The sequence below is a fragment of the Zootoca vivipara genome, chromosome 3, assembly GCF_963506605.1.
Source record: "Zootoca vivipara chromosome 3, rZooViv1.1, whole genome shotgun sequence".
In the NCBI taxonomy this organism is placed as follows: Eukaryota; Metazoa; Chordata; class Lepidosauria; order Squamata; family Lacertidae; genus Zootoca; species Zootoca vivipara.
In genome coordinates this window covers 37,791,898-37,816,820 of record NC_083278.1, presented here as the reverse complement: position 1 = coordinate 37,816,820, position 24,923 = coordinate 37,791,898, and the positions used below count along the sequence as shown (strand labels likewise).

Sequence of the window (24,923 nt, the reverse complement as noted above, 5' to 3'; positions counted from 1 at the left end):
TGAAACTGAGCAACTTCCAGCGCCACCGCTGCCAAAGGGCCTCTCGCGTTCTCTCTCGCACAACCCCCCTCCCAATCGCTCCTCCCGCCTCCGCGCGCGTCGTATCCCTCCGCCGCCGAGGCCTCCCAGCCCTTCTCTACAGAGAAAGCGCCTTTCAGCCGAAGCTGCCCGCCCACCCTTCCACACCCCGCCTCTGCCCGCTCGCTCCGACATCTTCTTCGCTCGGCTCCCCCCCCCAAGTCCGGAGCGAGCTCCAGCTCGAGCGCGTTGTTGTGTGGGGAGGAGGAGGAGGAGGGGGGAAACAGGCAGGGCTCTCTAGGGCGGGGAGCGCAATACCACCACCACTACCCAACCCCGGGGGCAGGCGACCTGAAGGAAAGGGAGTGAAGTGGGTTGGGGGGCGTGCGTGTTTGTGTGTGTGTGTGTGCGCGCGCGCGCCGAGGGGAGGGGGGCTGGGACTCTTTGTCTCGGCGGAGGGATCACGCTCTCTCCTCCGCCCGCCAGCTCGCTCGCGCCCGAAGCTGGCTGGCTGGCTGACGAGAGCGGCAGCAGCGGCAGTAGCAGCAGCTCTTGGGTTGGCGGCGGGTTTTGCTGCGAGTTGTTGTTTCCTCCTCCTCCTGCTGCTGCTGCTGCTGCCGCCGCCACAGCCGCTGCTACTGCCGCCCGGGGCTTGAATGGTGGAGCTGAGCGCCTTGCTGCTGCGGCTGTTGCCGCCGAACAAACAGTGACAGCTCCTGGGCGAGCGCCGTCGTGTTCGGCTCGCAGGGCCCCGCCGCCGGGGGAGCTCGGCCTCAGCCAGCCGGGCTCCTCTCGCTCGCCATGTCCGGGGACGGCGGCGGCGTTGGGAGCAACAACAGCGGCAGGCACACGGCGGAGCTGCGATCGGGTGAGTGAGGGGCCGGGCTGCCGCCTCCTTCTCCAAGGCCGTGTTCCCCCCCCCCTCACGGTGCGTGTTTGCCTTTCTCAACCCCCCCGTTTTTCCCCTTCTTCCCAGAGCTCTATTTCCTCATCGCCCGCTTTCTGGAGAACGGACCCTGCGAGGAAGCGGCTCAGGTAAGCGCGCTGGCGCCGGGGTCTGGGCCTGCGGGGTGGGCTGCTGCTGCTGCTGCCGCCTCCTCCGGCTTCTGACGGCCCTTCTTCCGCTCCTCTTTTGTTGCTCCCGCAGGTCCTGATCCGACAAGTCGCCGAGAAGGAGGTAAGCGCTGCGAGCGCCTTCCAGCCCGGCGCTCTCCATCCGCCTCAGCGCCGGCGGCTGCAACGGCCTCCCCTCCTCCCCTCCCCTTTCCTCCGCCATCCCGGGCGGGCGGGCGCTGCTGGGGCGTCGGGTGGGGGGGTGGGGTGGGGGGCGGCTAGTAGCCCTCGGTGACCGGGTGTGTGTGTCTTTTTTTCTCCCCCCAGTTGCTTCCTAAGCGCACGGACTGGACGGGGAAGGAGCATCCCAGGAGCTACGAGAGCCTAGTAAGAGAAGCGGCCGGTCGGCGTGGTTGCGATGTGATGTACTAGGGAAAGTTTGTGAGCAGCCCTTTAAAAATTGAATTTCCCGCAATTTTTTTTAAAGCAACTTAAAAAAAAATAAGGGCCAGTTTTTCAGCTCCCGGTTTCTGCTTCCTGGACGTGGCGGTGTGTGTTGTTTATAGGAAAGCAGATGGTGCCTCCGAAGTCAGAAATCTGGGGTCCCCGAGTTAGGGTAAATAATAATAATCCTACTAATGCGAGAGCCCTAGAGTCACTATGCTAGAAATAAAGGTACGTCATGGATGTTGTGCGGGGAAAGCGAGAGAACAGGGAGGGGAGGAGCGAGCAGGAACTGCTTGCGAGAGACAGGCAGGCCTGTAGGAGATGGGGGCGCTCTATTCCATGCAGTCTTGCTTCACATACACAATGGGGCTGAGCAGATATTGAGCAACTGTAAGCAGGCTTTATTCAGGGAAGCCCTACAACTTCCTTAAGCTTTTATCTTTTGCTTGGAACATAATTAATAAAAGCTGCTTTCTGGTTGTAGTCTCAGTCAGTAATCATACCGTAATCTGCTCTTTGTGTTTGAGTTCTGGTAATGTGGAATTTCAGAACAGAACAATAATTTTAAATAGAGATCTGTTAGGCAGTGACAACTTTGTGGACTAGCGTGCTGTTTTATGGAACAATTATTGTGTGTTCATACAGGTATATTGTTGCAGAATTTGTTTTTTTCTGTCCTGCATTTCATTCTGCTTGTCAGTTTTAGGTGGGCTTTGTTTTCTATACTTGATTGAAGGAGTGCTTGCTTTAAAAAAGTCAGGCTAAACTAGAAGAGGAACTCAGATCTGGTTTTTTTAGGGGGGAAGTTCAAAGTACTGTAGCATTTAAGATGCCTGCAGGATATATTTTACTCCCCACCCTTTTCAGGCCAAGTAGCAGGTGGGTGAAGAGTTGTAGATCAGGAAAACAGTACAGAGGTGAGAGCTAAACATCTTTTCTAGCAATTTCACTCCTTCACATAGCTGCTTTTAAAATGTGTGACAGAGAAATCTGTGAGAAATTTAATCATTTAGCTTTCAGTGGTTTTCCTAGTTGTGTCTAAATCAACATTTTTCAAACTTCTAATAGTTGGGACACACTTTTTATGAGCTAAAATTAGAATTGTGCCATCATTTGTACACTCCCCAAACCATACTTTCATAGTATATCGGAATAAGAATTATCCACTTAAAGAACTGTTCATCCTGTGTGTTTATTTGAGTGAGTGATCTGGCCATGCCTCCCTGACAGAAAGCAAGCAGGACCAGAACAGTGACTCACACAGGATAGGCCCAGCTAGCTGCAACATCCAAGGGCAGGTAGTTCTGCTTTGTTTCTCAGCAGGAGTGACTGAATGATAATCACACCCAAAATTTCCAGTGCCCAGTGAAGTCTTTATTACAAGGACACAAGGCCAAAGCAGTAAAATATGCAGATTTGCAGTGGTCTGCCTCTTTTCTGAGTGGGTACTATTGGCTCACAGAAGCTTTTAAAGTATTTTTGACATTCTAACAGTTTCTCATGCAATGTCAGTTTTGGCATGGGCCTGAATATTTTTAATATGCTAGTAGTTCAGATCAATAAGCTGGAAATGTTTAGTGAAAGATAAATGACTTGTTTTCAAGTCAATCTTTGGCTTTACCTGCATGTTAAACTACTACAGTCGGAATGTTCTTCTTTATACATCCATTGCAGCATGTGAGTGATATCCCTGGGGAGATAGCTCTCGAGTGCTTATGTTTTCCAGTGATGTTAATATTTGAATGAGGCACAAAGGCACATGGAAGGCAGCAGTGTCTTTGGAAAGTAAAGTTTATGTATAATTACTTTATTTTTGTGTGAAGTCTTGGATTTTTTTAATTTGTTGGCTCTCCCCCCCCCCAAGTTATAAAGCCAGAAATCTCTCTTGGCTCCTGGTTACCAGTACTGTACAACAGCAAACTTTTATAACGGCACAACATGATTTGAGGTCATGTTTGTAAAGTTCACTTTTAACAAATTCCTGAAGTGCTTTGACTTGACAATGAAAGAAGAGGTGAGGTGAGGAATCATAGGAGTGCATTCCTTAAAGAGGAATCAATACTCCTACAGTTACTTAACTCTTCTTTCAGTACAGAATTGAAGTGCTTTTAAGAATTTGGACTCCAACTCTTCTCAGTCGCAGCCAGCATGGTTGGGGATAATGAGAGTTGTGCTCCAGCAGTATATGGAGGGTTCAGGTTCTCCATCCCTGCTTTAGATCAATGTAACTTAGTTTTAAATACTGTAGTGTTGATGAATTAACTGTTCTGCATTCCCAGAGTTATATCCATGTTGAACATAAAAATGCTGAATGAAATTGCTTGTATGTATCGCATTCTAAGTCAACAGCCAAATTCTGTAGTCTAACTACGCAGATTCCTGGTACTTGGACTCTTATTATAAGCAAAACAGTTACGGTATCACATATTCAGCCAGCAGTGCCCAGCTCTACCAGCATGAAATAGCAGAATTAAAATAGTGTTAAACAAAAGGACCTGTAACACACCTATCTGGTTTTTTCCAATTGCATAAGTTCTCAATCATTCATGTTGCAATGAAACAGTTTTCCTAGCAACACCATAGAGAAGACACTGGTTGGGATGGCTTGGTGCCAATGCAGACAGCCAGTTTGATAATTCCCAATCGTAGCCAGTGACCAGGACTGAAACCATAGGTTAGAGTGCTACAATATTAAATGAAGGACGAATGTCCAAATTCTATTCTTCTTAATTGATGCCATTTATTTCTTATTAAGGACAATTTTTTCATTGCTTAATAATAAGAAAACTGTGATGTATATAATAAAATTATCAGCAAAACAGATAAAATAAACAAGAAGTTGTTAAACACACATAGATAACTATATTATATGTTTGGGTAGGCTTGCTGAAGTAAAATGTGCCCCATGCTCACTCTGGATTTGAAGTTGAGCCCAGTTTAATTTTTGCTGCAGTGAAATTTGTGGATACCTACATTAAAATACAGTACATTATGTCTACATTGTAAAAGTGTGTGTGTGTTAAAGAATGAACAAGAAGGAGGCACAGTTTTTCAAGAAAAAATAGTGAGACTAAAGTGAAGGGTTAGTCAGTGGCTGATGCAGTATTGGGATCTAATCTGGCTCCTGATAGACATTACATTGATTTTTTAAAAAAATATAATGATATTATATTTATTTTAAATTGAATGATACAGAAGCAAGGATGAAGTTAGCCTTTCCTTATAAATCTGATACACACCTTACTAATCACATGAATTCTTGCTAACCTGTCTGTTTGCATATACAGTGGTACCTCGCAAGACGAATGCCTTGCGCAACGAAAAACTCGCAAGACGAAAGCGTTTTGCGATCTTTTTGTTGACTTGCAAGATGAATTTTTCTATGGCTGTGCTTTGCAAGACGAATTTTTTTGCATTTTTTTTGCTTTGATTTGTTTAAATTGGAAAACCGAAGACGAAATTTTCACAATACAAAATGATTCGCGGAACGAATTAATTTCATCTTGCGAAGCATCACTGTACTACATACTAATTTGTGTCATATTAACTGCATGAAGGAAGATAAATAATCAAACCTTAAAATAAAACAGATAAAACCCCTTCCTTCTCTCACAGGGGTTATTCTTAATTGTGTCAGGCAGCCTGGCAAGTAAGTGTTGTAAACTCAAATGAATAAATTCAGTAGTCATTGAGATTAGAATCTTGTTTCTCAATTGGAGACTTCCTAAACAGTGTCAGACACCATTCACAGTAATGCTTATTTAATCTCCATTAGACCTGAACTGTGAAGTGCCACTTCCTTGTCCTCTCACACCCTCAGTTTATTCCTGGACCCCTAAGGTTTTGGGTGATGTTGTGCACCTTCAAACCACAGCTCTGGGGGAAAGCATGTGGCTTAAGGTCTCAGGTTCATGTGTGTCTGGAGACAAATCTTGAAGACACTGGAGGGAGCTATGCTGGTCAATATGTTTGGATTTAACGAGTGATCCAACACAGTACTATTGACTCCTTACACCATTAGTCCCTTTCTTCCTCATCTTTCCACTGTTGTCCACTTGTATACTCTTTTGGTTAATTTCTTGTACACACACACACAGAAACCAACTAAGTTTGTTCTTGGTATGAGCTTTTGTGTGCATGTTCCGATACAATGAAACAGAAGTCACCAGACCTTTATATATAGTGAGAGGGTGGGGAGGCGTATTACTCAGAAGGGTGGTGGGAATGGGTGATTGGCTGATAGGTTTGGTAAATCTGTTGACGACTGTTATCGACTGCAGTTGGTCTTACAGGAAAAAGTAAGGGAAGAGATGGCCAATTATATCATGTATGGCCATTATATCATGTATAATAAGATAAGAATCCAATGTTTCTATTCAGACCAGGTCTCTCCATTAGTTTTCTAAAGGTGTTGCCTTTATTGGACCCCTGCTGTTAATTACTGAATGAACAACACTGCATGTTTTATTGGGCATATGGTCAGTAATACCAGAAGTGGCTGTTGGGGATTGCTTAGTCATTTCTTTAGAATCTTCGCTCTACTCAATTCAGTCACTGGGTTACTGATCGCTGCACTTCTGTGTTCCGTTGTGAACATATTAGATGTATGTTTTAAGGATAAAACATGTGTTTTGGATGCCTTTAACCAAGTATCCCCTCCTTCTCGAATGCTAATGTGTGTTCACATTCTCAAGGTGATTCCTATTAGTAGTTTCACTTCTCCACCTGCACTTTCCGCAGTCCTTTTTGAAAGTCCAAACTTAGGTTCTTTGATGCTGCTTGTACAAGGGATAGTGGAGATGCCTTTTGGGTTGGTTGTATCTATTGGTGGAGTACCTGGTCCCCTCATGGTAATTTATGCTGTTCTTCCTTCTTTTTCTGAAGCCTTCCAGGGGCTTGTGGTGGTTTGTCTATGGAACTTTTTTTTTACTCACTTATTTTTATGACAGTAGTTTGTTTTTTATGAACTGCTGTGAGATCTTCATATGCCTCACGTTGTGTGCATGGTTTGTGGTACAGAAGTGCATTGTTCCAGTTGCAGAATTGGAGTTTTTAGTAGCTGGTCATGTCTGCAAAGTGGAGAAGATAACACTGTGACCATTTCTCATCACCAGTTTGTCTTCCACTCAGTGATCCTGTTGTGTATTTCTTGTTGCTTGCATTAAGTATTCACGATCAATTTTTTCATAATGTTGCAGAGTGTGGAGCAGAGTAGTGATATGTGTGTTCCTCATCCTCTGGTTGCAATTCAGATGTGACTGTGCAGCATTGACTTATTGTGGCAATGTGTGCTGGCATTTGTTTTTAGTTGTGGTGCTTCATAAATATGTATTACAGTATGTGTTGATAAAACATGGCTTCTATTTTCATAGCAGAAGCATTGTGAGATACATTGAGTCTGCAAGAACTGAAGTTCAGAAGGTATTTATGTAAAGTTTATGCAATAGAAATCCAGACCTGTTAGATGCTCAAAAAGGGATGTGCAGAATTGAACTACTTTTATTCTAGAGCTGCATGTGTGTTTTGATGTTCACAAATACCTCCTGTAGGAATAAGCTTTCCAGTCATTTCAGTGGAAGACACAGCAATTCATGAGTATCAGTAATGTTTGCTTCTTTTGAATTGAGCTTTAGAAATCGTACTGGTATGAGAACTCTGCTTGTTCATTGAAGCTCCTGTGCCTGTGAGATGTTACTGAACTTGGGAATTACTGGTACTTGCTAGCATGCTTTTAATGTGCCACTTAATGTATTGGATTCCTAGTTCTCACTGGGGTTTCTGAGTACTTCTGCAGTTTTCCTGTTCTTCCATAAACTGGAAGGATATGTTTAGTTGTCTGAAAAATTAGATAAGTGTAAGAACATAAGAAGCCCTGCTGGCTCAAAGGCCCATCTAGTCCAGGACCCTGTTTACATAGTAGCCAACAAGATTCCTATGGGAAGCCTGCAGCAACACTCCTGCTACTTGTGTTCCCCAGCAACTGGTATTCAGAGGCCTGCCACCTCTGATACTAGAGAAAAAATTCAATATTGGGAATGCCAATGATTTAAATAACTACCTGATAAAGCTACATGTCCCAAGTTGAGAATGCAAATCTAGACACTGCCAAATTCTTCTAAACATTTACATCTTTCAAACCAGGCTTCCCTAACTTGGTTGCCAACTGGTCATTCATTCAATGGAAGGCAAGGATGGGATCTGTTTGTGTAGACTAGGGACCCTTATTGTGAGTACAGATTCTTGTTTGTAAAGCCTTTTTTGACTTTCTGCTAAAAATGTGAAAGTGGGGGCACTCTGGCAGATTCAATACTACTCCCCCCAGCCATGTTTTGATAGAATGTGTGGCTGGAACATGTAAAGAAGCTGTCTGAAAAATGTAATCACACATCAGAAACCATTCAGTTTACATGTATCATATCAATTCATTATGTTGTTAATTAATTTTATGAAGCAATGCCTTTTTAGAAATTGATTTTTTTTCTGTCAGCAAAATATATCAGCGGACAATTTTCTGGCACATATCTGTAAGTACAGTATAAGGTAAAGGTAAAGGGACCCCTGACCATTAGGTCCAGTCGTGACCGACTCTGGGGTTGCAGCGCTCATCTTGCTTTATTGGCCGAGGGAGCCATGCATGTGGCCAGCATGACTAAGCCACTTCTGGTGAACCAGAGCAGCCCACAGAAATGCCGTTTACCTTCCCGCCGGAGCAGTACCTATTTACGTACTTGCACTTTGACGTGCTTTCAAACTGCTAGGTTTGCAGGAGCTGGGGCCGAGCAACGGGAGCTTATCCCATCGTGGGGATTCGAACTGCCGACCTTTTGATCGGCAAGCCCTAGGCTCTGTGGTTTAACCCACAGCGCCACCTGTGTCCCATCTGTAAGTATAGTAAGAATTAAATTAGACTCTTGGAAGTGGCAAATGCACTTGCTAATTGTGGTATCACAACATTGAGGATGATTCATATATGACCCTTACTCTGATAGGTGTAGAGTTGTGTTGGGAAAGAAATATTTGTTTAGAAGTTCATGATAGTTGCTTTTCCGTCTGTGCTATATGATTGCTTAGGGGAAGAAAAAGTTATAGCATGTAGCATTCTTGTTATGACGTGGCTGGCATAGTCTTTTTTAGCTGTATGTATTCTGCATACTGGATTGGAGCCAGATTAATTTATTTGCACTTTGATTTTGAGTGAGAGTATCAAGTATTTCTCAGAATGCATATACAGAACAGGAAAAGATAGGAAAAAGACACCTAAACTGATTTAAGGGCTGGAGCACTTCCTCTACAATGAAATACTAAAGCAATTGCATTTCCTTGTTGAGAAAAAAGAGAGATCGTGGGAGAATAAGGAAGTTGGTAACATTTTCTTCTTTTAGAGTGAGGCTGGGCTGGTAGCTTCGAGGCTAAGTCTCAGTGGTAGCAACTGAGGATGAGATTGGTAATAACAAGCAGCAGAAAGTTTTTGAAAATTGCATGTGCTATTGCATAGTTTATTTTCCTACTATCTATTGTGTTTTTAAATGGATTGAATTGTTCATTTTTTAAAAAAAGTTGTGGCCTGTCTTGAATAGCAGTAGACCAGAAAATAGAATATGAAATAATGTAATAAATGCTTTTATTAACACTTACCACAGCTGTCCTTTCAACTTTTCTATTGTGTAAGCTCTGCGTATTACACTGCTGGGCACATTTACTTGCATACCCACACTACATCACACCACATACAGAAGCTCTCGAGTTGTCCTGTTCTTCCAGGTCTTGTTTATCAAGCATTTACAGCTCCTCTCATGTTGATTATTATAGCTGTGAAAGTTCCTAAGCCCATGTTGGGATCCCTCACTTTGTCTCTACTTTCCAATAAGTATTATAAACCTAGTCATATTTCTGGACCAGTCCAGACCAGAGTCTATTGTCTTGCATTCTATTTAAAGTAGTGACCAGCTGCATGGTTTGGAGCCTCTCCTATTTGTTGCTGCCTCTAAAGTGGGGTATCCGTTTTAACACAATTATAATCCCTAGAGCTATTAACCACAAATTTGTGTAATCCCTTATACTGTCATCTAAAACTAGTGACAACCACCATATTTTAACTTTTCATTCTAGCTTTGTGTCTCTGTTTACATTAAAATCATACTGAGTTTGTTAGTTTTTGTTTCCCCCTAAACCTTTTTCTGATTTCATCTGTTTGGAAGCATCTTCTCACTTTTTGGTTTTAATGCTTTTAGTGGCTGTGCTTGGTTATCATAGGAATGAGCCACACTGAGCCTTGAACTTGTGTGCTCCCCCTCCTCTGGCATGGCTTTAAGGAAGCTTTTGCTTCCATTTTTGATTACGTTCAACTTGTCATTATGCCTAAATCCTAAACTTTTGTTAATCTATGGTTTGTTGCTTCAAACTATGCATACACCAGAGTCATGTTTTCATTTACTCATGGTTTTCTTGTTTGCTTGCTTTAATTGTTTGTTGCTATTACTTTAATTTACAAATTCTAGGGAGTAAAGCTACATTTAAAAAACATCTACGTAATTTAAGTACTTTGTTAAACTGGTTCACATTCATTGTTGCAAATTCAATACTTGCAACAAAAGTGTCTATGAATTGAAAGTTGTTAATAACTCTGCAGGAAGTTCCCCCGCCCCCACCAGTTCATGTTTGCTGAGCAGCTACTTCCAAATGTTGGAGAACCAGGAGCTGTAATCAGAAGCATCAGTTGCAGAAATCCTGGTGCATGCACGAAAGTGCTTGAGGCGATTGTATGGGGATATTTAGATGCTGCTGTTATTTGCACACTTGTAATACAGTACCACATTTTCAAGAATGAATTAAAGTGCTTAGAAGGAGAATGAATTTCATCCCTCCAAATGATCATTCTATGATAGTTCCAATTGTGGTTATACTTTTCTAATGTAAACTAATTGATATCAGTTAGGTTTATTTTTATGGTTATGTGTGCATCTCCCCCATAGTACAGTAAACAATATTTTTACTTTTATTGACAAGGAAATAATACTTTCAAACCTCCACCCATGAAGGACCTATGCATTTGTGGCCCTTGCTTTGTCTAGGCAACATTCGGCCCTCCAGGTGTTTTGGACTACACTTCCCATTATCCCTGATCACTGGTCCTGTTAGCTAGGGATCATGGGAATTGTAGGCCAAAATATCTGGAGGGCCGAAGGTTGCCTATGCCTGGTCTAGATGTTTTTATGCTTGAATTGTCACACACTTTGGGAACCTGCTAAGGTATCTGAAAGTAGATGAAAACTGATATATATTAACAAATTAATAAGATTGTTTAAAGAGGAAGGATGGACTTTTATTTAAAAAGGAAGAGGGGGAACAGTGATGGCACATATTCTCTTCCTAGGCCTTAGATGTTGCCACTTCTGTGTCTGTTTCAACTGCTGTTCTCTGAAGGTTCCATGGAAGCCATAGAGGATAGTAGACCCCTCCCTTGTTTGTTACCTATAAATCAGGGCCAGGGAGTACCAGATGTTTCAGTCCCCAAGAGAATAGAGCATCTTTTCACATGGGCAGCTGGACAATCAGCAACTCCTGGCGTTTTCTGATGACGAGGGCCTGATGAAGGTTCTGGGGGGACGGTGATGGAAAATGTCTTGTCCCTGAGCTTTGCTACTGATGCTGTGATTCTTTCAACTGCTGCTTTTTAAAAGTTCCATGTTGACACTATGGGTGAATATCACCCCTCTCCAAAAAAGTATGCTACCTTAACCCATGACTAACAGATATATTAGTAATCATCTGGTGTTGCAGCTCCAGACTCGCCATAATTTAGTTCACTCTAATGGTCCAGTATTTTTACCCCGATTCCTTCAGTTCCCCTGGTAACTGGCAAATGGGTACTGATTATAATTTTCATGGGGCACATGATTGAGTTCTTCCCTCCAGCCCCAAAGAATTTTTTCCCACCCTTTCACAGCTAAAGAAAGGATCAAAATTCTTCCCTGCAGGGAAGCAGTTGAATTGGTAGCAAGTACTTTTTAACTCTACAGTTTTTATTTGAAGTATTTTGGGATGTCTAATGCAACCTCTGAAGTTCAGGATGGTGGCATTGGATACAGCCTTTCTCTCACTAGTTGGAACATGGTTCCCTTCTGCTAAGTGATTATGCCTGATTCTCATGGCAATGGCCTCAGTCACAGCAACAGGCTTTGCCTCTGTTGCCCTTTGAGATTGAGAGCATGGACAGAATTCATGATGAATAGATTAATCAGATGATGTTCAGTCATGCACATTGTCCTTCTGCACAGCTCAAATTACCATCCATGTCTATGGGTCTGTGGAGGAGGATGGATCCAGCTGGCTGGCTAACTGGATCCAGAGGCTGCTGGCTTGCGAACTGACACAACAGCTGAGACTTCCTTCCTGTTCACCTGTTTTGGTGCTTCTTTCTGGACATGATTTGGCCACCATGAGGCCCCTTTTATGTCTTTGAAAAAGCTATTTGACTGGGCTCAGTTTTCCATCTGGTGAGTGCTCTTGGCAAGGCACTCTGCGAGTCCTGTTTACTCCACAGATTTCCGTGGCAGCGGTCATCACATGATTCTCATCAAGCTTGGGGAGTAGGTTGTATGAAACTCCTCATTTCTTCTTTGTGGTACAAGGCCCTTGAAATGTCCACGTCTTCCACACATTTTGGCCTGCAAGATTCCCCTTGGAAATATCTCTTCACAGCATAGCAATCATTCCCAGAATAAGTAATTAGAGAAGTATTGAATCAAGTGCTCTTGCCTCTGAACTTTAACATAGCAGTGGGGCGTACACAGTGGCATCATTCCTACAGCAGTTGATCTCTGGGAGAGGATGGGGATCTCACAGGCTTCTTGGTCAGATGGGATGCTGATTGCACTGTGGTCCAATACCTGTTCCATTTCTGGGGATCTCTATCTCTGCTAACAACGAGTACCTCTAAATCTGTTGCTGAGCAACCATGGGTTGTTGGAGAATGCATTTCTTTTAAGGTGGGATGAATATTTCCTTTCATACTATCTTGCTGATAACAAGGACCATCACAAATATAAGATGGGACAAGATGGACTACGTTCTTTCCAAGACTGCCATGGTTACTACTGTTTGCTGGACTTTTCAGACCTTTCTCCTTCAGATTAAGAGCAGACTTTCCTTCCCAACAATGTCAGATCTCAAGAGGATAGTCTATCAGGTCTTTCAGATGAGACTGAGGGGCACACAAACAGCTTATGTGGCCTCCTCTAAGGATCTCGCCTGACAAGGACCCCAGGGATGCTTTGGAAGAACAACAACCCTACAGAGAACTCCAGCACAGCTGGGACCTGGAAGAACTCTGTTTCTTTGCTGATTAAGCAAAGTCCCCCCCCCCAGTTTTTTAAAGGGGCAGGGGAAACCTTAGGAGAAGTGGAAGGTTATGCAGTATTTTCTTATAAAACAAAACTTCTCTGCTTTAACAAAATAAAATGTATCATAACTTAGAATATAAAATTGCACCATTTAATATATTTTTAATGAAATTTAAAATGGTGAATGCAAATATCCCAAATTTTAGTCTACTTCTGTGGTTGGTGCTCAGTTCTTACTCAGACTTCCAGATTTTCCCTTTCAGGCTCTGGAACCCATAGTTCCTGTTCCACCTTTTTCCTGACCTTTTTAAAAAATCATCCAGCAGGCCAGGGCAGTAAGTTACTTGTTTCTTAGTTTGTAGCCAGGTGTCTGTCACAGTCATTTTGAGGGAAGAGGTGGAAGGGACCACCTTTGAAAGCATTCCACTCATTCTAAAAGAAAAGCAAATTTCATAGGACACTCACCCACAGTGCTCTCCTCACATTTCCACTGGAAACATTTTTGAGGGGAAATAATTCTTCCCTTCTCTGTATCTCTCTCTCTCCCCCCCCCCAACCTGGGTCTTGGCATCTCTAACTTGACCTCTTTGGGCCTGGAGTATTTGCTGCATATGCTGGAGGGTCTTCAGAGCAGGGCAGCAGCTTTTAGCCAGGATTTCTCAGTGGATCCTACAAGTTCAGAAGCACTCACTATCAGGGTTGGGGGGAGGCAGGAGAAGGCTGCTTCTAACCCTAATGTTTCACTCATCTTTAATTAACCTCCTCGGTTTCAGAGATTGCAGTTCTGAAAGCTGAAGCAAACTATCACCTATTGAGGAGGAACTGTAATGAGGCTGCTCAAGTTCTTGTTCATCAGATCCTTGACCAAGTTTTTTAAAAAAAGAAAACAAGTTTTTGTGTTTCCTCAACCTGTAATAAGAGTGCTGCTGTTGAGTTCCTCATGACTCTCTATGACTTTCTCCAGAATGCTAAGCTGTAAAGTGCTCATAGAGGCCAATTTTGTTCCCCCAACATATTGCCCCGCCCCATAGTTTCTGGTGTATACTGAGTGTGCTGAGTCCTCATTCTGTTCTTGTGAGGTCTTGTACCTTCTGCAAGCATGCTACATCTTCACCTTTTTCCCCTCAGTGTCTCCAGTTTGTCTCCATTGCTGTAGGTATGGTTTTCCTATTAGAGAGATAATAAACCTTTTAGAAGCCATGCCAATTATCTTGGAGCAGTGAATTTCATAGTCCCATCATGTGTTTTATGTAAAAGTTTTTTTGTTTTTTTTTTGCCTGTTCTGAATGTACTTCCAATATGTTCTGTTGGGTGGCCCTGAGATCAAGCATTTTTCCTTTCAGGCTCTGGAACCCATAGAGAGGACAAAATCATTTCTCTATCAGCTTTTTCTACACTGCATAAGTTTATGCAGCTGTCACACCTCACTTCTTAATCCTCCGAAACTAAAACACTGTAGCTCTTCCTTACAGGGGTGATGCTTTAACCCCTTATTTTGGTCACTGTTTTCCACATTTCATTTTAAAAGATATGGTATTGGAAAAATCTAACATCTGACATGCCATTTTAAGAACAGTAACTACTTTTTATATATTGGTTTATTTCAATTTGCATTTACTTACTTTTTAATGATTATCTTAAATATGTTTTTAATGTTTCTTATTTTATCAGTATTTTAATTTGTGTGGGTCGCTTAAGTCTCTGGGTGAAAAGCGGAATATAAATATAATAATTATAATAATATTAGTTACTAGTGTCCTTTTTCTTGCTTGTTAATATAAAAGTAAGCCTCTAGAGGAATACATTAAAAATACATTTTTGTTCTTCCTAATTCGGGGCCTTACTTTCGTGCTTCTAAAATTTTGCTTGCATATTGACTGATAGGCCTCATTGACAATCATAAAGGCATTTATATACAATCATAATGATAGAAAAATCGCATTAAAAGAAAAAGGGAGAAACCTTTTAAATTTTCTCTAGAAGCTATAACTGGTAGTGATAAAAGCAAATAGAAATAATTTTTCACTTCTAGAACTTTGGTTTTGATTTATTGTTATGCAAAGTGTGGCCAGAACATGTTGTAAATTTAAGTTCTTACTAAAAAGTTAGTGATGTCCTTTAAATCTAGCAGTTTGTGTTAATTCAAACCATGCCCCAATTGGTTTTTATCCATTCACTTTGGTGAGTACAGCAAAATATTCTCCTGTGCACTAAATAAGTATGAAAGGGGAAGGTGTGCCACCTTTTTCTTTTATAAAAAAATAGATGTGTCATTCTGCAGCAATAGACAAAAAGTGCAGTGAGAAAAACACCACCACACCTATCTATAAAGGCAAGGTAGGGGTGGGAGGACCCTTTAAAAACAAAAAAGTTTTTTTTTTAAAAAATATTTTGTCAACTACTTCAGTGAAAAGGGAGAAAGCTGGGTTGCTTGTCACTTGATTACATCATAAATTGTCTCCTGTAGATTGATGAACTTGGATAATGACATTTTCATGTGGCAATTAAAATAATAATGAACATTTTTATCTGGGGAAGAGTACTGCATTTTCCTGAATTCTGAATATAATAACCTTGTAACTTAAGTGCTATTGAGAGAAAATACTTGCAGATGTGCACACAAATTAGAAAAAAATATTCTTTTAATATATAATAAACTAGTCATCTGGGAAAACCCGTTGTTAAAAAGAGTATCATCACAACTGATATTGTTTGAGTGTTTGAACAAGAAGTGCATGAATTGCATGATGGAGTTCATACTGAGAGGGAAAATACGGTGCGAAAAAGTTTCCCTGCTGAGATATAAAGAATACACAGTTCTGTCTTTGCAGATCCAAATTTGGCTGCATTTGCATATAATGGTAAGCCAGGGTTTCTGGCTTATTGTGGTATACTATAAATAAACTGTGCTAGTGCACACTGTGCGATCACTCCTGCTTTGCTTCTCTTCTGGTGCAGTAAACAATCCAGGAAGCCTTGGCTTTCCATTATGTCCAGACCCAAGGATCTTGTTTTGTTTCTCCCTAATAAGTCATGATCTATAAGTTATCAACAAACCCATGGCTTAAGATTTGACGAGAAACATACCACAATCCCTGGTTTGGTAGAACTGACTTTGGTAACTCCTCCTAGTTTGTAGAGAAACAGACCACAAGCCTGGGTTCAGACAGCATTACAAACCAGACTGTGAGGCAGCCAGAGTAAGGGAGGTGGTCAAGGGAACTTCAGTGTGCACTAGCACACTCATTCATATTAAATGCATCAGGCCTATGTATGTGAAGTGTTTTAACTATCAAAACTTTAACATTAAAGTGTTAATGCTTGTTTTCAAATCAACTCATTATGATACTGCATATTCAATACTATTTCTGTAGTGATTCAAATAATTTTGTTTTCAAATTCATTAATATTTTAAACATCAGGTTAGGAAAAAATCAGTCTAGATTTTATTTGTGTGCATTTGAGTCCTTTTTTAAATACTACTTTCACTGCTGTGTATACTACTAGAAATCACAGAAGCATTTCAGGTGTCAAATACTGTCCCCTTTTCAAAACACCACACCCCCCTTAATAGTTTTCTAAATTAACAGAAGAATATTGGATATTTAACTCCTCGCTTCTTAACAGGTAAAATACTATAGACATTTGGCACCTGATCACCTGCTTCAGATATGCCATCGACTAGGACCACTTCTAGAGCAAGAAATTCCTCAGAGCGTTCCAGGAATCCAAACATTATTAGGAGCTGGAAGACAGTCTTTGCTTCGCACAAGTAAAAGTATGTTTCCCCCACCCCCCCAAATGACTTGAACACTTATTTTGTTATGTTTCTATGTTTATGTTTTATTTTATATAATCAAATAGGCTGCAAGCATGTCGTGTGGAAGGGATCTGCTCTTGCTGCATTGCACTGTGGAAGACCTCCAGAGTCACCAGTAAACTATGGCAGTCCACCTAGTATAGGTAAGAGTCTTACTAAATAAGTGCAGCATAGTTAGTGCAGCAGTTGGATTTATGTCAGTAAGGTGGACATTTGTTGCTGTGGTGTGTGTTACTTCTACCACTTAGAATTCTTCTGTATGTTAGTCCTAGTGCTCATAAATCCTGGTATTACATCTGATTTCAGGCTTTAGGAAGGTATCTACGTATTCAAAGAGCTGATTAGGTGCCTTTGCATGTGTTTGTAACCACCACCCACATCCCAGTGTCTGGGAGACTTCAGCACTGACTGTGAAACCTGCCAGACATTTGATTATAGTGTACATCTCATGGAACATCTAATCCTGTGTCTACAGCATTAGGAATATTACATTCCATATTAGATAAGTTATGATCATTTTCTGATTATTTCTGCATGCATGCTGTCTCTTTACACTCTTGTTTTTTTGCCCATCAGTCTAGGTAGCAAGTCCAAATTGCTCCCATTTCTTGTAGTTAGTAGTTTCAGTGCAAGAAGGTACTTGGGAGCTTGGAGAAGATTACATGTTTGCAAGTTAGTATAGAGAATGGCCAAGAGGAAGTCATAATCTGTTTCTTTCCACATTTGTTGTCTTCCTATTGAATAGTAACAGTGAAAGAATTGGGGGATCACTGGTGGTCAACTTTGTACTATCTAAAAAGGAACAATTTTTGTATTGCTTTAGGTATGGTATTTGCCTCTTTCTGGATAGCCACCTGACTGACATACAAAATGCTTTTTTTTAAATAGCTGAAACACTCTTTTCAAGAAAACTAAATGGAAAATACAGACTTGAACAACTTGTTCCAACTGCTGTATATCAACATATGAAAATGCACAAGCGAATCCTAGGACATTTGTCTTCGGTTTATTGTGTAACGTTTGACCGAACAGGCAGACGGATATTCACTGTAAGTGCAAATTCATGAAAATGTGCATAGTCATGAAAATGTTTAAATATATCTTTAAGGATTTCTCCACTTGTGTACCTTCCGTTATTCTGGATAGGAAAGATTAAAGGTTGATTGGGAGTGACTGGAGGATAACATGGAATAATTCCCATTTCAGTTGGATGTAGTAGGTATCCAAGTAAGTTATGTACCCTCCTGCTGCTTGGAAGGCAGAAAACCATGTATCATAGCTTTGCTGAAGTTTTCCCCATCAGCTGAGTCTTCATTTCATTTCTTGACTCAGAACAATCCAGTTTCCTTTCTTCCATTGTGTTTATTTCTCAAGCTCAGAGAAATGTGCTTTCCCCCTTGTATTATTCTATTTTTCCTGCCATTTTTGTCTTTGCCTCTTCTCCGCTGTTGCTGCTGTCTATCATTTTTTATGTAAAAAAGAAGAGAGAGATCATTCTATTCCTATGCCCTTCTCCTCAGACTTGCTCCTTGCATTCCTGCTGCTCAACTCTTGGGAAGGGAAGCGCCTAAGGCTACCTCTTCTGTAAAGCATATCTTAGTGGTCAAAACTAAACAAGTGGGCTGTCTGAGCAATGGCTGCAGTGAAATTTCTGCTGACCTCTTCACCCGTTTTACTTGTTCATCAGGAGCAATCAGATTGTCTCCTGGAAGGGCTTCAGCTATCCTGGCTGTAGATGCAACTAGAGCATTGATTTCTGCCATTTCTCCTTTCACTCCCAGTTGACAGCCCTGTGTCTTCCCCGCTCCCCACAGAAGCAGCTAATACTGTCTCCTGCCCCTTTGTCTTCCACTCTTTGCCCCGCAGGCCTTAACTGAATTGCTTGTAACTGTACAGTGCCTTATTATATGAACCAGCAGAGGGTGCAGGGTCCCAACAACTTGATTGAAAAACACAATTGGGATGGGTAGGGGACTCTTAATGCAGCTCTTGTTGTAGGTGCCATGCAGAGGTTTGGATAAAACATTGGAACATTGATACCACTTCTAGGTCTAATATAGCAACTTCACAATCCTAAGATTGCAGCATTTCCTACCTGCATGGCAACATTAAATGCAAGATATCTGGAAAAGGTTAAAAGTCTAGTGGTGGCAATATTTGTATTAGTAACTTTATGGGTTCAACTCCCCCTGCCCCCAGACACAGTCATGGCTATATGTGCTTTGTATTTCTCTCTCTATTCCTCCCCCCAATGTTTGGAGGTTTGGAGGAAGGCTTAGATGGGCTTGAGCCCTTTTGTTCTGGTGATCATGATAATTGGTGATGGTTGTGGTGGCAGTTGAAGTTGCTTCCTGTTTGCTTTTTCTGTTCTGGTGAAAAAGTTGGAAGTTGTTTATGTATGGGGTCACTGGGAAAGATGTAGTCTACTCTCCCCTCTCAATATAGGTATCACTGAACTTCCTTTCATACATTCCCTTATTAAGAGAATTTGCTGTCAGACTTAATGTTGTAATGCTTAGATCTCAGCGAAAGTGATAATTAAAAGTAGGCAATCAGACGAAAAGGATTTTGGTTTATTTTCTTCTCCATGAATTAACCTATGCCAGCACTCATACACTGAGAACTTGTAAATGATACTAGGGATAGAAAATCTTTCTTAACATAGTTCAGTAAATAGTTACTAAAGGCTTATTTTAACAGAAATGCTGGCATTTAATGCAGTGTTTGGAATTCGATTTAATTGCGTTAGTTTTGTAGCTTTACTATCATATCATTAATGTTTTGCTCTTTCTTAATTTTTAACGTGTAACTTTTGCAGTGGTTGAAACATATATGTCTATTTCTGCTGCAGAAGGAAGGTGTGTGATGCTATTGGGCAGGGCAGGGAGGAGAGATTCACATTCGGTACAATGACTGAATAGGAATCAGAAGCAAACTTCATTGCAGAAGGGGTTGCTTGGATCCAAATGTGTGTATATTAGGGTCCGTATCAGGATCCATATGAAATCTGTATTAGAGTCTCCTAAACTAGCTGAGCTCTTACATGAACTTCAATTGGGCAGTAATTGTGGTTAATCTGTTTTAAGGGTTCTGATGATTGTCTTGTGAAAATCTGGGCGACAGATGATGGAAGGTTGCTTGCTACTTTAAGAGGACATGCAGCAGAAATATCAGACATGGCTGTTAATTATGAGAATACCATGATTGCTGCAGGGAGCTGTGACAAAATGATCAGAGTGTGGTGTCTCCGAACATGCGCCCCTTTGGCTGTTTTGCAAGGCCACAGTGCATCCATAACATCACTACAGGTAACAGTTTGCTTCCTTCTATGGCATGATTTGAGCATTATTAATGTTACCTTCTCACTTGTGGATATCTATGACACTTGACTTAAACAAGGCAGGGCCTTGGGCTGCTCAGTCAGATATCAAATGCCTAGACAAATGCTTATGTGTGAATTGTTAAGTGGATTATTTTGCATTCCTGTTAGAAACAGTATATGTTTTAACTGTTCTGAACAAAGAATGGCAGGGGAAAAGGAATATTATTTGTGATTTTGTGTGTGTGTGCGCGCGTTCTTCTGCCTGCCGTGAAGAGCTTTCTGATAGATTTATGCATGTGGCTGATTAAGTAACTTTTTATAGAAGTGGTAATTATGATAGAAATTTCACTTTATACTGAATCATTTGGATCACTTGTTTTCACTGTTTGCTAAAAATCAAGAATTATAAATAGCTTTATTTGTTTTGCAGTTTTCACCACTATGCAGCGGCTCAAAGCGATACCTGTCTTCAACTGGGGCAGATGGCACTATTTGCTTTTGGTTATGGGATGCTGGTACACTTAAAATAAAGTTAGTTTCTCTCTTGTATGGTATTAAGTACACTGTGGAATTAAACATTGCAGTTGATAATGGGTGGCTTTTGGAAGTTATGGGCTTTTATTGTTGTTGTTTAAATTTATATACTCCCCTTCACCTGAGGATCATAGGGCGGTTTACAGCAGGGGTCAGCAAGCTTTTTTAGTAGGGGGCTGGTCTACTGTCCCACAGACCTTGTGGGGGCCGGAGTGTATTTTGAAAAAAAATATGAATGAATTCATATGCCCGACAAATAACCAAGAGATGCATTTTAAATAAAAGAACACTTTCTACTCATGTACGAACATGCTGATTCCCGGACCGTCCGCGGGCCAGATTTAGAAGGTGATTGGGCTGTATCCGGCCCCCGGGCCTTAGTTTGGGGACCCCTGGTTTACAGAATGAAAGCACAAACATACATTATATAATAACAAACAAAACCATACCCCCTCACAGTTTAAAAGGTCATAGATTGTTTAAATAGCCAAAGGCCTAGGAGAAGGAGGTTTTTGCCTAGCACCAGGGGAGCTTCCCTAGGGAGAGCATTCCACAAACAGGAAGCCACTGGCGGAAAAGCCCATTCTTGTGTTGTCAGCCTTCAGATCTTTTGCGGAGGAGACACACAAAGAAGGGCTTCAGATGATGATTGCAGCATTTGGGTCGGTTCATGTTGGAAGAGGTGATCCTTAAGGTATTGTGGTCCTGAGCCATTTAAGGCTGTGTAGGTCAAAACCGGCAGTTTGAATTGTTCCCAGAAACTAATTGGCAGCCATTGAAGTCGGGTCAGGATTGGTGCAATATCCTCAAACTTTCCTGTGCTGGTGAGCATTTCTTATTCTCCCCCCCCCTAAACTCTCCAGAGGTGATTTTGTGTGTGGATTGGGGGCTGAAGGGGACAGGAGAAGTAGAGGAATTCTGCCCTAGGTTGTTTCTGTGTGTGTCGGTGCTAATATTATAATTTATATTGCTTTCTATATATCAGGAAAAAGTAGCAGAAGATTCATAATAGCATAATAGAAAAATCCTTTTTTGTGTGTAAATCATTTTTATTAAATTTTCCACTTTAACAGTCAAATAAAACCACATTAAATATTCCAAATTATACATATACATATCAAATAAGCCAAATATTTTTTCCTAATTATAATTTTTTCAGGACTTCCCATGCTTCAAGGCAATATTTTAATTTATATTGCTTTCTATATACAGTATCAGAAAAGTAGCAGAGGATTCATAATAGCATAACAGAAAAATCCTATGCCTGTTCATTCATAAGTAACCTACATTGTCTTCAGTGAGGCATGCTTCTTGGTTGATGTTCTTAGGATTATAGACTTACAGTTTATTCTTATTCAAGTCCCATTGAGTTTAATTAAACTTCTAGTCAAATATGTGTAGGATTGCTGCCTAAGCCACGAATCTTGTGTTAGGGTTCAAAAGTCTTCTTCCATTACTACTTTTGAAATGATGATGCAGCATTTAAACACACTCTGTTTACTATTTTACTAATTTCAGTTACAGTATCTTTTTAATTATAAAAATGTTTCAAAATGTCTGAGCTGAAGGTAAACATCCATGTTAAGGCTACTAATGTAACCTCTTTGGTAAATCAATGACTCTACTGCACATCATTGTGACATTGGATGATTAACAGATGGGCAGCCTTAGACACCTGTCAAATTGGGCCATGAGGGAGGAAGATAAGAATCTAGCCCTTTGGCCAGATCCAGTTCTCCACCCTCGTTATAAGTGTCTACATTTTCATAGAGCAAAATGTAGGTAGGTAGCACGGGCATAGGTTTTAGATAGTGCTTCTATGCTGTATGACAGATCTATTTAATTACAAATCAATACGTTTTTTAACTACTGTAGTATGTGTTCTTATACAGGAAATACTCTTAATGAAACTGGCTTCAATAGGCCACTGATTTATGTTAGTAACCCTTGATTGCCTTTCTCCTATATTAGAGCATAAGAAAGAATGGGATTCTAGATTTGTGTATTGAAATACTAGGAGAATGTACCTGGGATATATACCTGGGATTCACAATGTGGCTGTAGCTCTAGGGCATGTACCCACTGTGTGTTTGGAGACTTGTCTCCCTGTCACATCTTTCATATTTATTGCAACAAACACCAATGTACCTGTAGTGCAGGGAAAAGTTTGAAATAGCTCTAGGCAAAGAGTAGACAGTTTATGAAATGACTTTGTAGTCCTTTCAAAAAGAAATAAAAAGGCATGGCTCTGGAAAATACTGACAATACCTAACACAGAGATGTGGTTTCTAATGCATCACAGCCTTTATTTTATTACTAAGAAGTACTGTTCAGATCCCTGTGAAAGGAACTAAAACTTATACTGTTATAAAAACCTGTCTTCGGTAAGGTTGTATTTTGCTTTTCTGTTACAATGGAGTTTGCTTCATTATCCTAATTTGAATCCTACAATATTGTCCAGGGAATATAATTAAAGAAGATTTCCTACATGTTGTCCAGGCCTAGGGCTTGTGTCTAGATTTAGGATCAGAAAAAAACCCAGCTACTTCCATCATTATAAAGCATAATAATAATAATAATAATAATTTTATGAAACCTTGGATTCTGATGCACAGCATGGTGATTTTTGCAATTATGAAATGAATGAGACTCTGATTGATAACAAGCAGTTGGTGAAGTACTGCAAGAAAAAAACCAAGCCAATCTTTTCCCCAAAAAACTCCCCCCCACCCCTGCCCCCCATAATAACATTGCATGGAGTTGGTTGCTGAATGCAACCTATTTGTCAGAGATCACTAATAAATTAAAAACAGATTAAAATATGTACCAGCATTGTCAATATCTGGGTAGACTTATTTAAACAAAAATGTTTTGTACAAAGAGTACAGTGAAGGTGCATGCTTGATACCAATAGCCAAGGAGTTCCAAAGTGGGTACTGTGTGACACCTGTAACTATGCCAGTTCTGCAAATTGAAGCTGCTGAGTAGGAGTATATGGGATAAGGAGGTCTCACAGGTAAACTGGCCCCAAGTTGTTAAGGGCTTTATATACTAGCAGTAACACCTTGAACTTGGCCTGGCAAAGCAGTAACACCTTGAACTTGGCAAATTGGCAACTGGTGCAGGTCTCTGAACACAGGTGCTATATGCTGACAGGTCTCATTCCTGCTGCAGTGTTCTGCTTTAGCTGCAGCTTTTGGATCAAGAACATGGGAAACCCCACACTGAGACTTGAAGTTACCAATCCTTTAACTTTTGGGGCTCAACTTTCCCAGTCTAGGAATAGCTGTAGCTGTTGAGCCAATTGCAGGTAGTTCTAGCCACTGAGGCATCCTGAGCTTCCAGTGACAGAATATATCTTAACTAAAATAGAGTTCATCCTATTCTCTTAGGCTGCCTTCTTTCTCATTTAGATTAATACCTTTATGAGCTACTGACTAATTCAGTTGCTGTCTTAGATTCTGTTTATGCTTTTAACTGTGTGTTTTAACCTTGCAGTCCAAGACCAACAAAGTTTACAGAGCGTCCAAGACCTGGAGTCCAAATGATCTGCTCTTCTTTTAGTGCTGGTAAAGTGCTCCTCCTCTCAAACCCTGTATTAGTGACATATTCATAACTTTTAAAAATGTAGCAGTAGAATTTGCTAAGTAGTATCCTGATGCTGAGTTCTAGATGTCTGAATTGTAAACAGTAAGCAAAGGATTTGTTGAAGGAAATCTTGTAAGGAGAGCAGTGTCTGAGAAAGACTTGTGATTTCCCATTAAGTGGCAATGTTCTTAAATGATACATAAATGATATCCTGTACCGTTATCCTCTTCTGCCTATGAAATTTAATTGCTAAAATATGTGTTCAGGTGAAGTATCTAATAATACTAGAAAATGTATAGAAACATTGAATCTCAATATAGATTTGGATAGTGGTTGAGTAAAAGTACTATTGTTTTGGTGTTGAGATTTTTTTTGGCCATGTCCATAATGGTCAGTACACTGGAGCAGACCTTTGGAAGTGAGATGGAAGATTGTCAAATTGAGAAATAGAATATGATGATGATGATGATGATGATGATACTTTTTGTTTTCTTTAGGTGGAATGTTTCTGGCCACTGGAAGTACAGATCACATCATTAGGGTTTATTACTTTGGATCAGGTCAGCCAGAGAAGATATCAGAGTTGGAGTTTCATACTGTAAATACCTCCTCAAAATTGCTTAGCTATTTGTTTGAAGTGCTTTGGCATCTTGTAGTCATGATGTTAATTTTTTTCTTGTTTACACAGGACAAAGTGGACAGCATTCAGTTTTCTAACACTAGTAATCGGTAAGCAACTTAACCATTTGTGTATATCATAAGGGATGCCTGTCAAATTTGACCCCTATGGAATCAAAAT

The 24,923-nt window shown here is 40.8% G+C and overlaps 1 protein-coding gene across 5 annotated transcripts in view; it reads left to right on the top strand.

The window, feature by feature from the left end:
• The first annotated feature begins 444 nt into the window (after positions 1 to 444).
• The window catches only part of PHIP (pleckstrin homology domain interacting protein), a 61,319-nt gene continuing 36,840 nt past the window's right edge, over positions 445 to 24,923 (top strand). For all 5 annotated transcript variants that reach the window (XM_035109557.2, XM_035109559.2, XM_060272556.1 and 2 more), the window contains exons 1-12: positions 445 to 886; positions 995 to 1,053; positions 1,166 to 1,195; positions 1,399 to 1,458; positions 16,488 to 16,638; positions 16,725 to 16,823; positions 17,569 to 17,729; positions 19,767 to 19,988; positions 20,433 to 20,533; positions 24,035 to 24,105; positions 24,622 to 24,722; positions 24,813 to 24,853. In XM_035109557.2, coding sequence (XP_034965448.2) covers positions 820 to 886; positions 995 to 1,053; positions 1,166 to 1,195; positions 1,399 to 1,458; positions 16,488 to 16,638; positions 16,725 to 16,823; positions 17,569 to 17,729; positions 19,767 to 19,988; positions 20,433 to 20,533; positions 24,035 to 24,105; positions 24,622 to 24,722; positions 24,813 to 24,853 — 1,163 coding nt within the window. In that variant the 5' untranslated portion in view covers positions 445 to 819. The remainder of the gene's footprint in view (positions 887 to 994; positions 1,054 to 1,165; positions 1,196 to 1,398; positions 1,459 to 16,487; positions 16,639 to 16,724; positions 16,824 to 17,568; positions 17,730 to 19,766; positions 19,989 to 20,432; positions 20,534 to 24,034; positions 24,106 to 24,621; positions 24,723 to 24,812; positions 24,854 to 24,923) is intronic.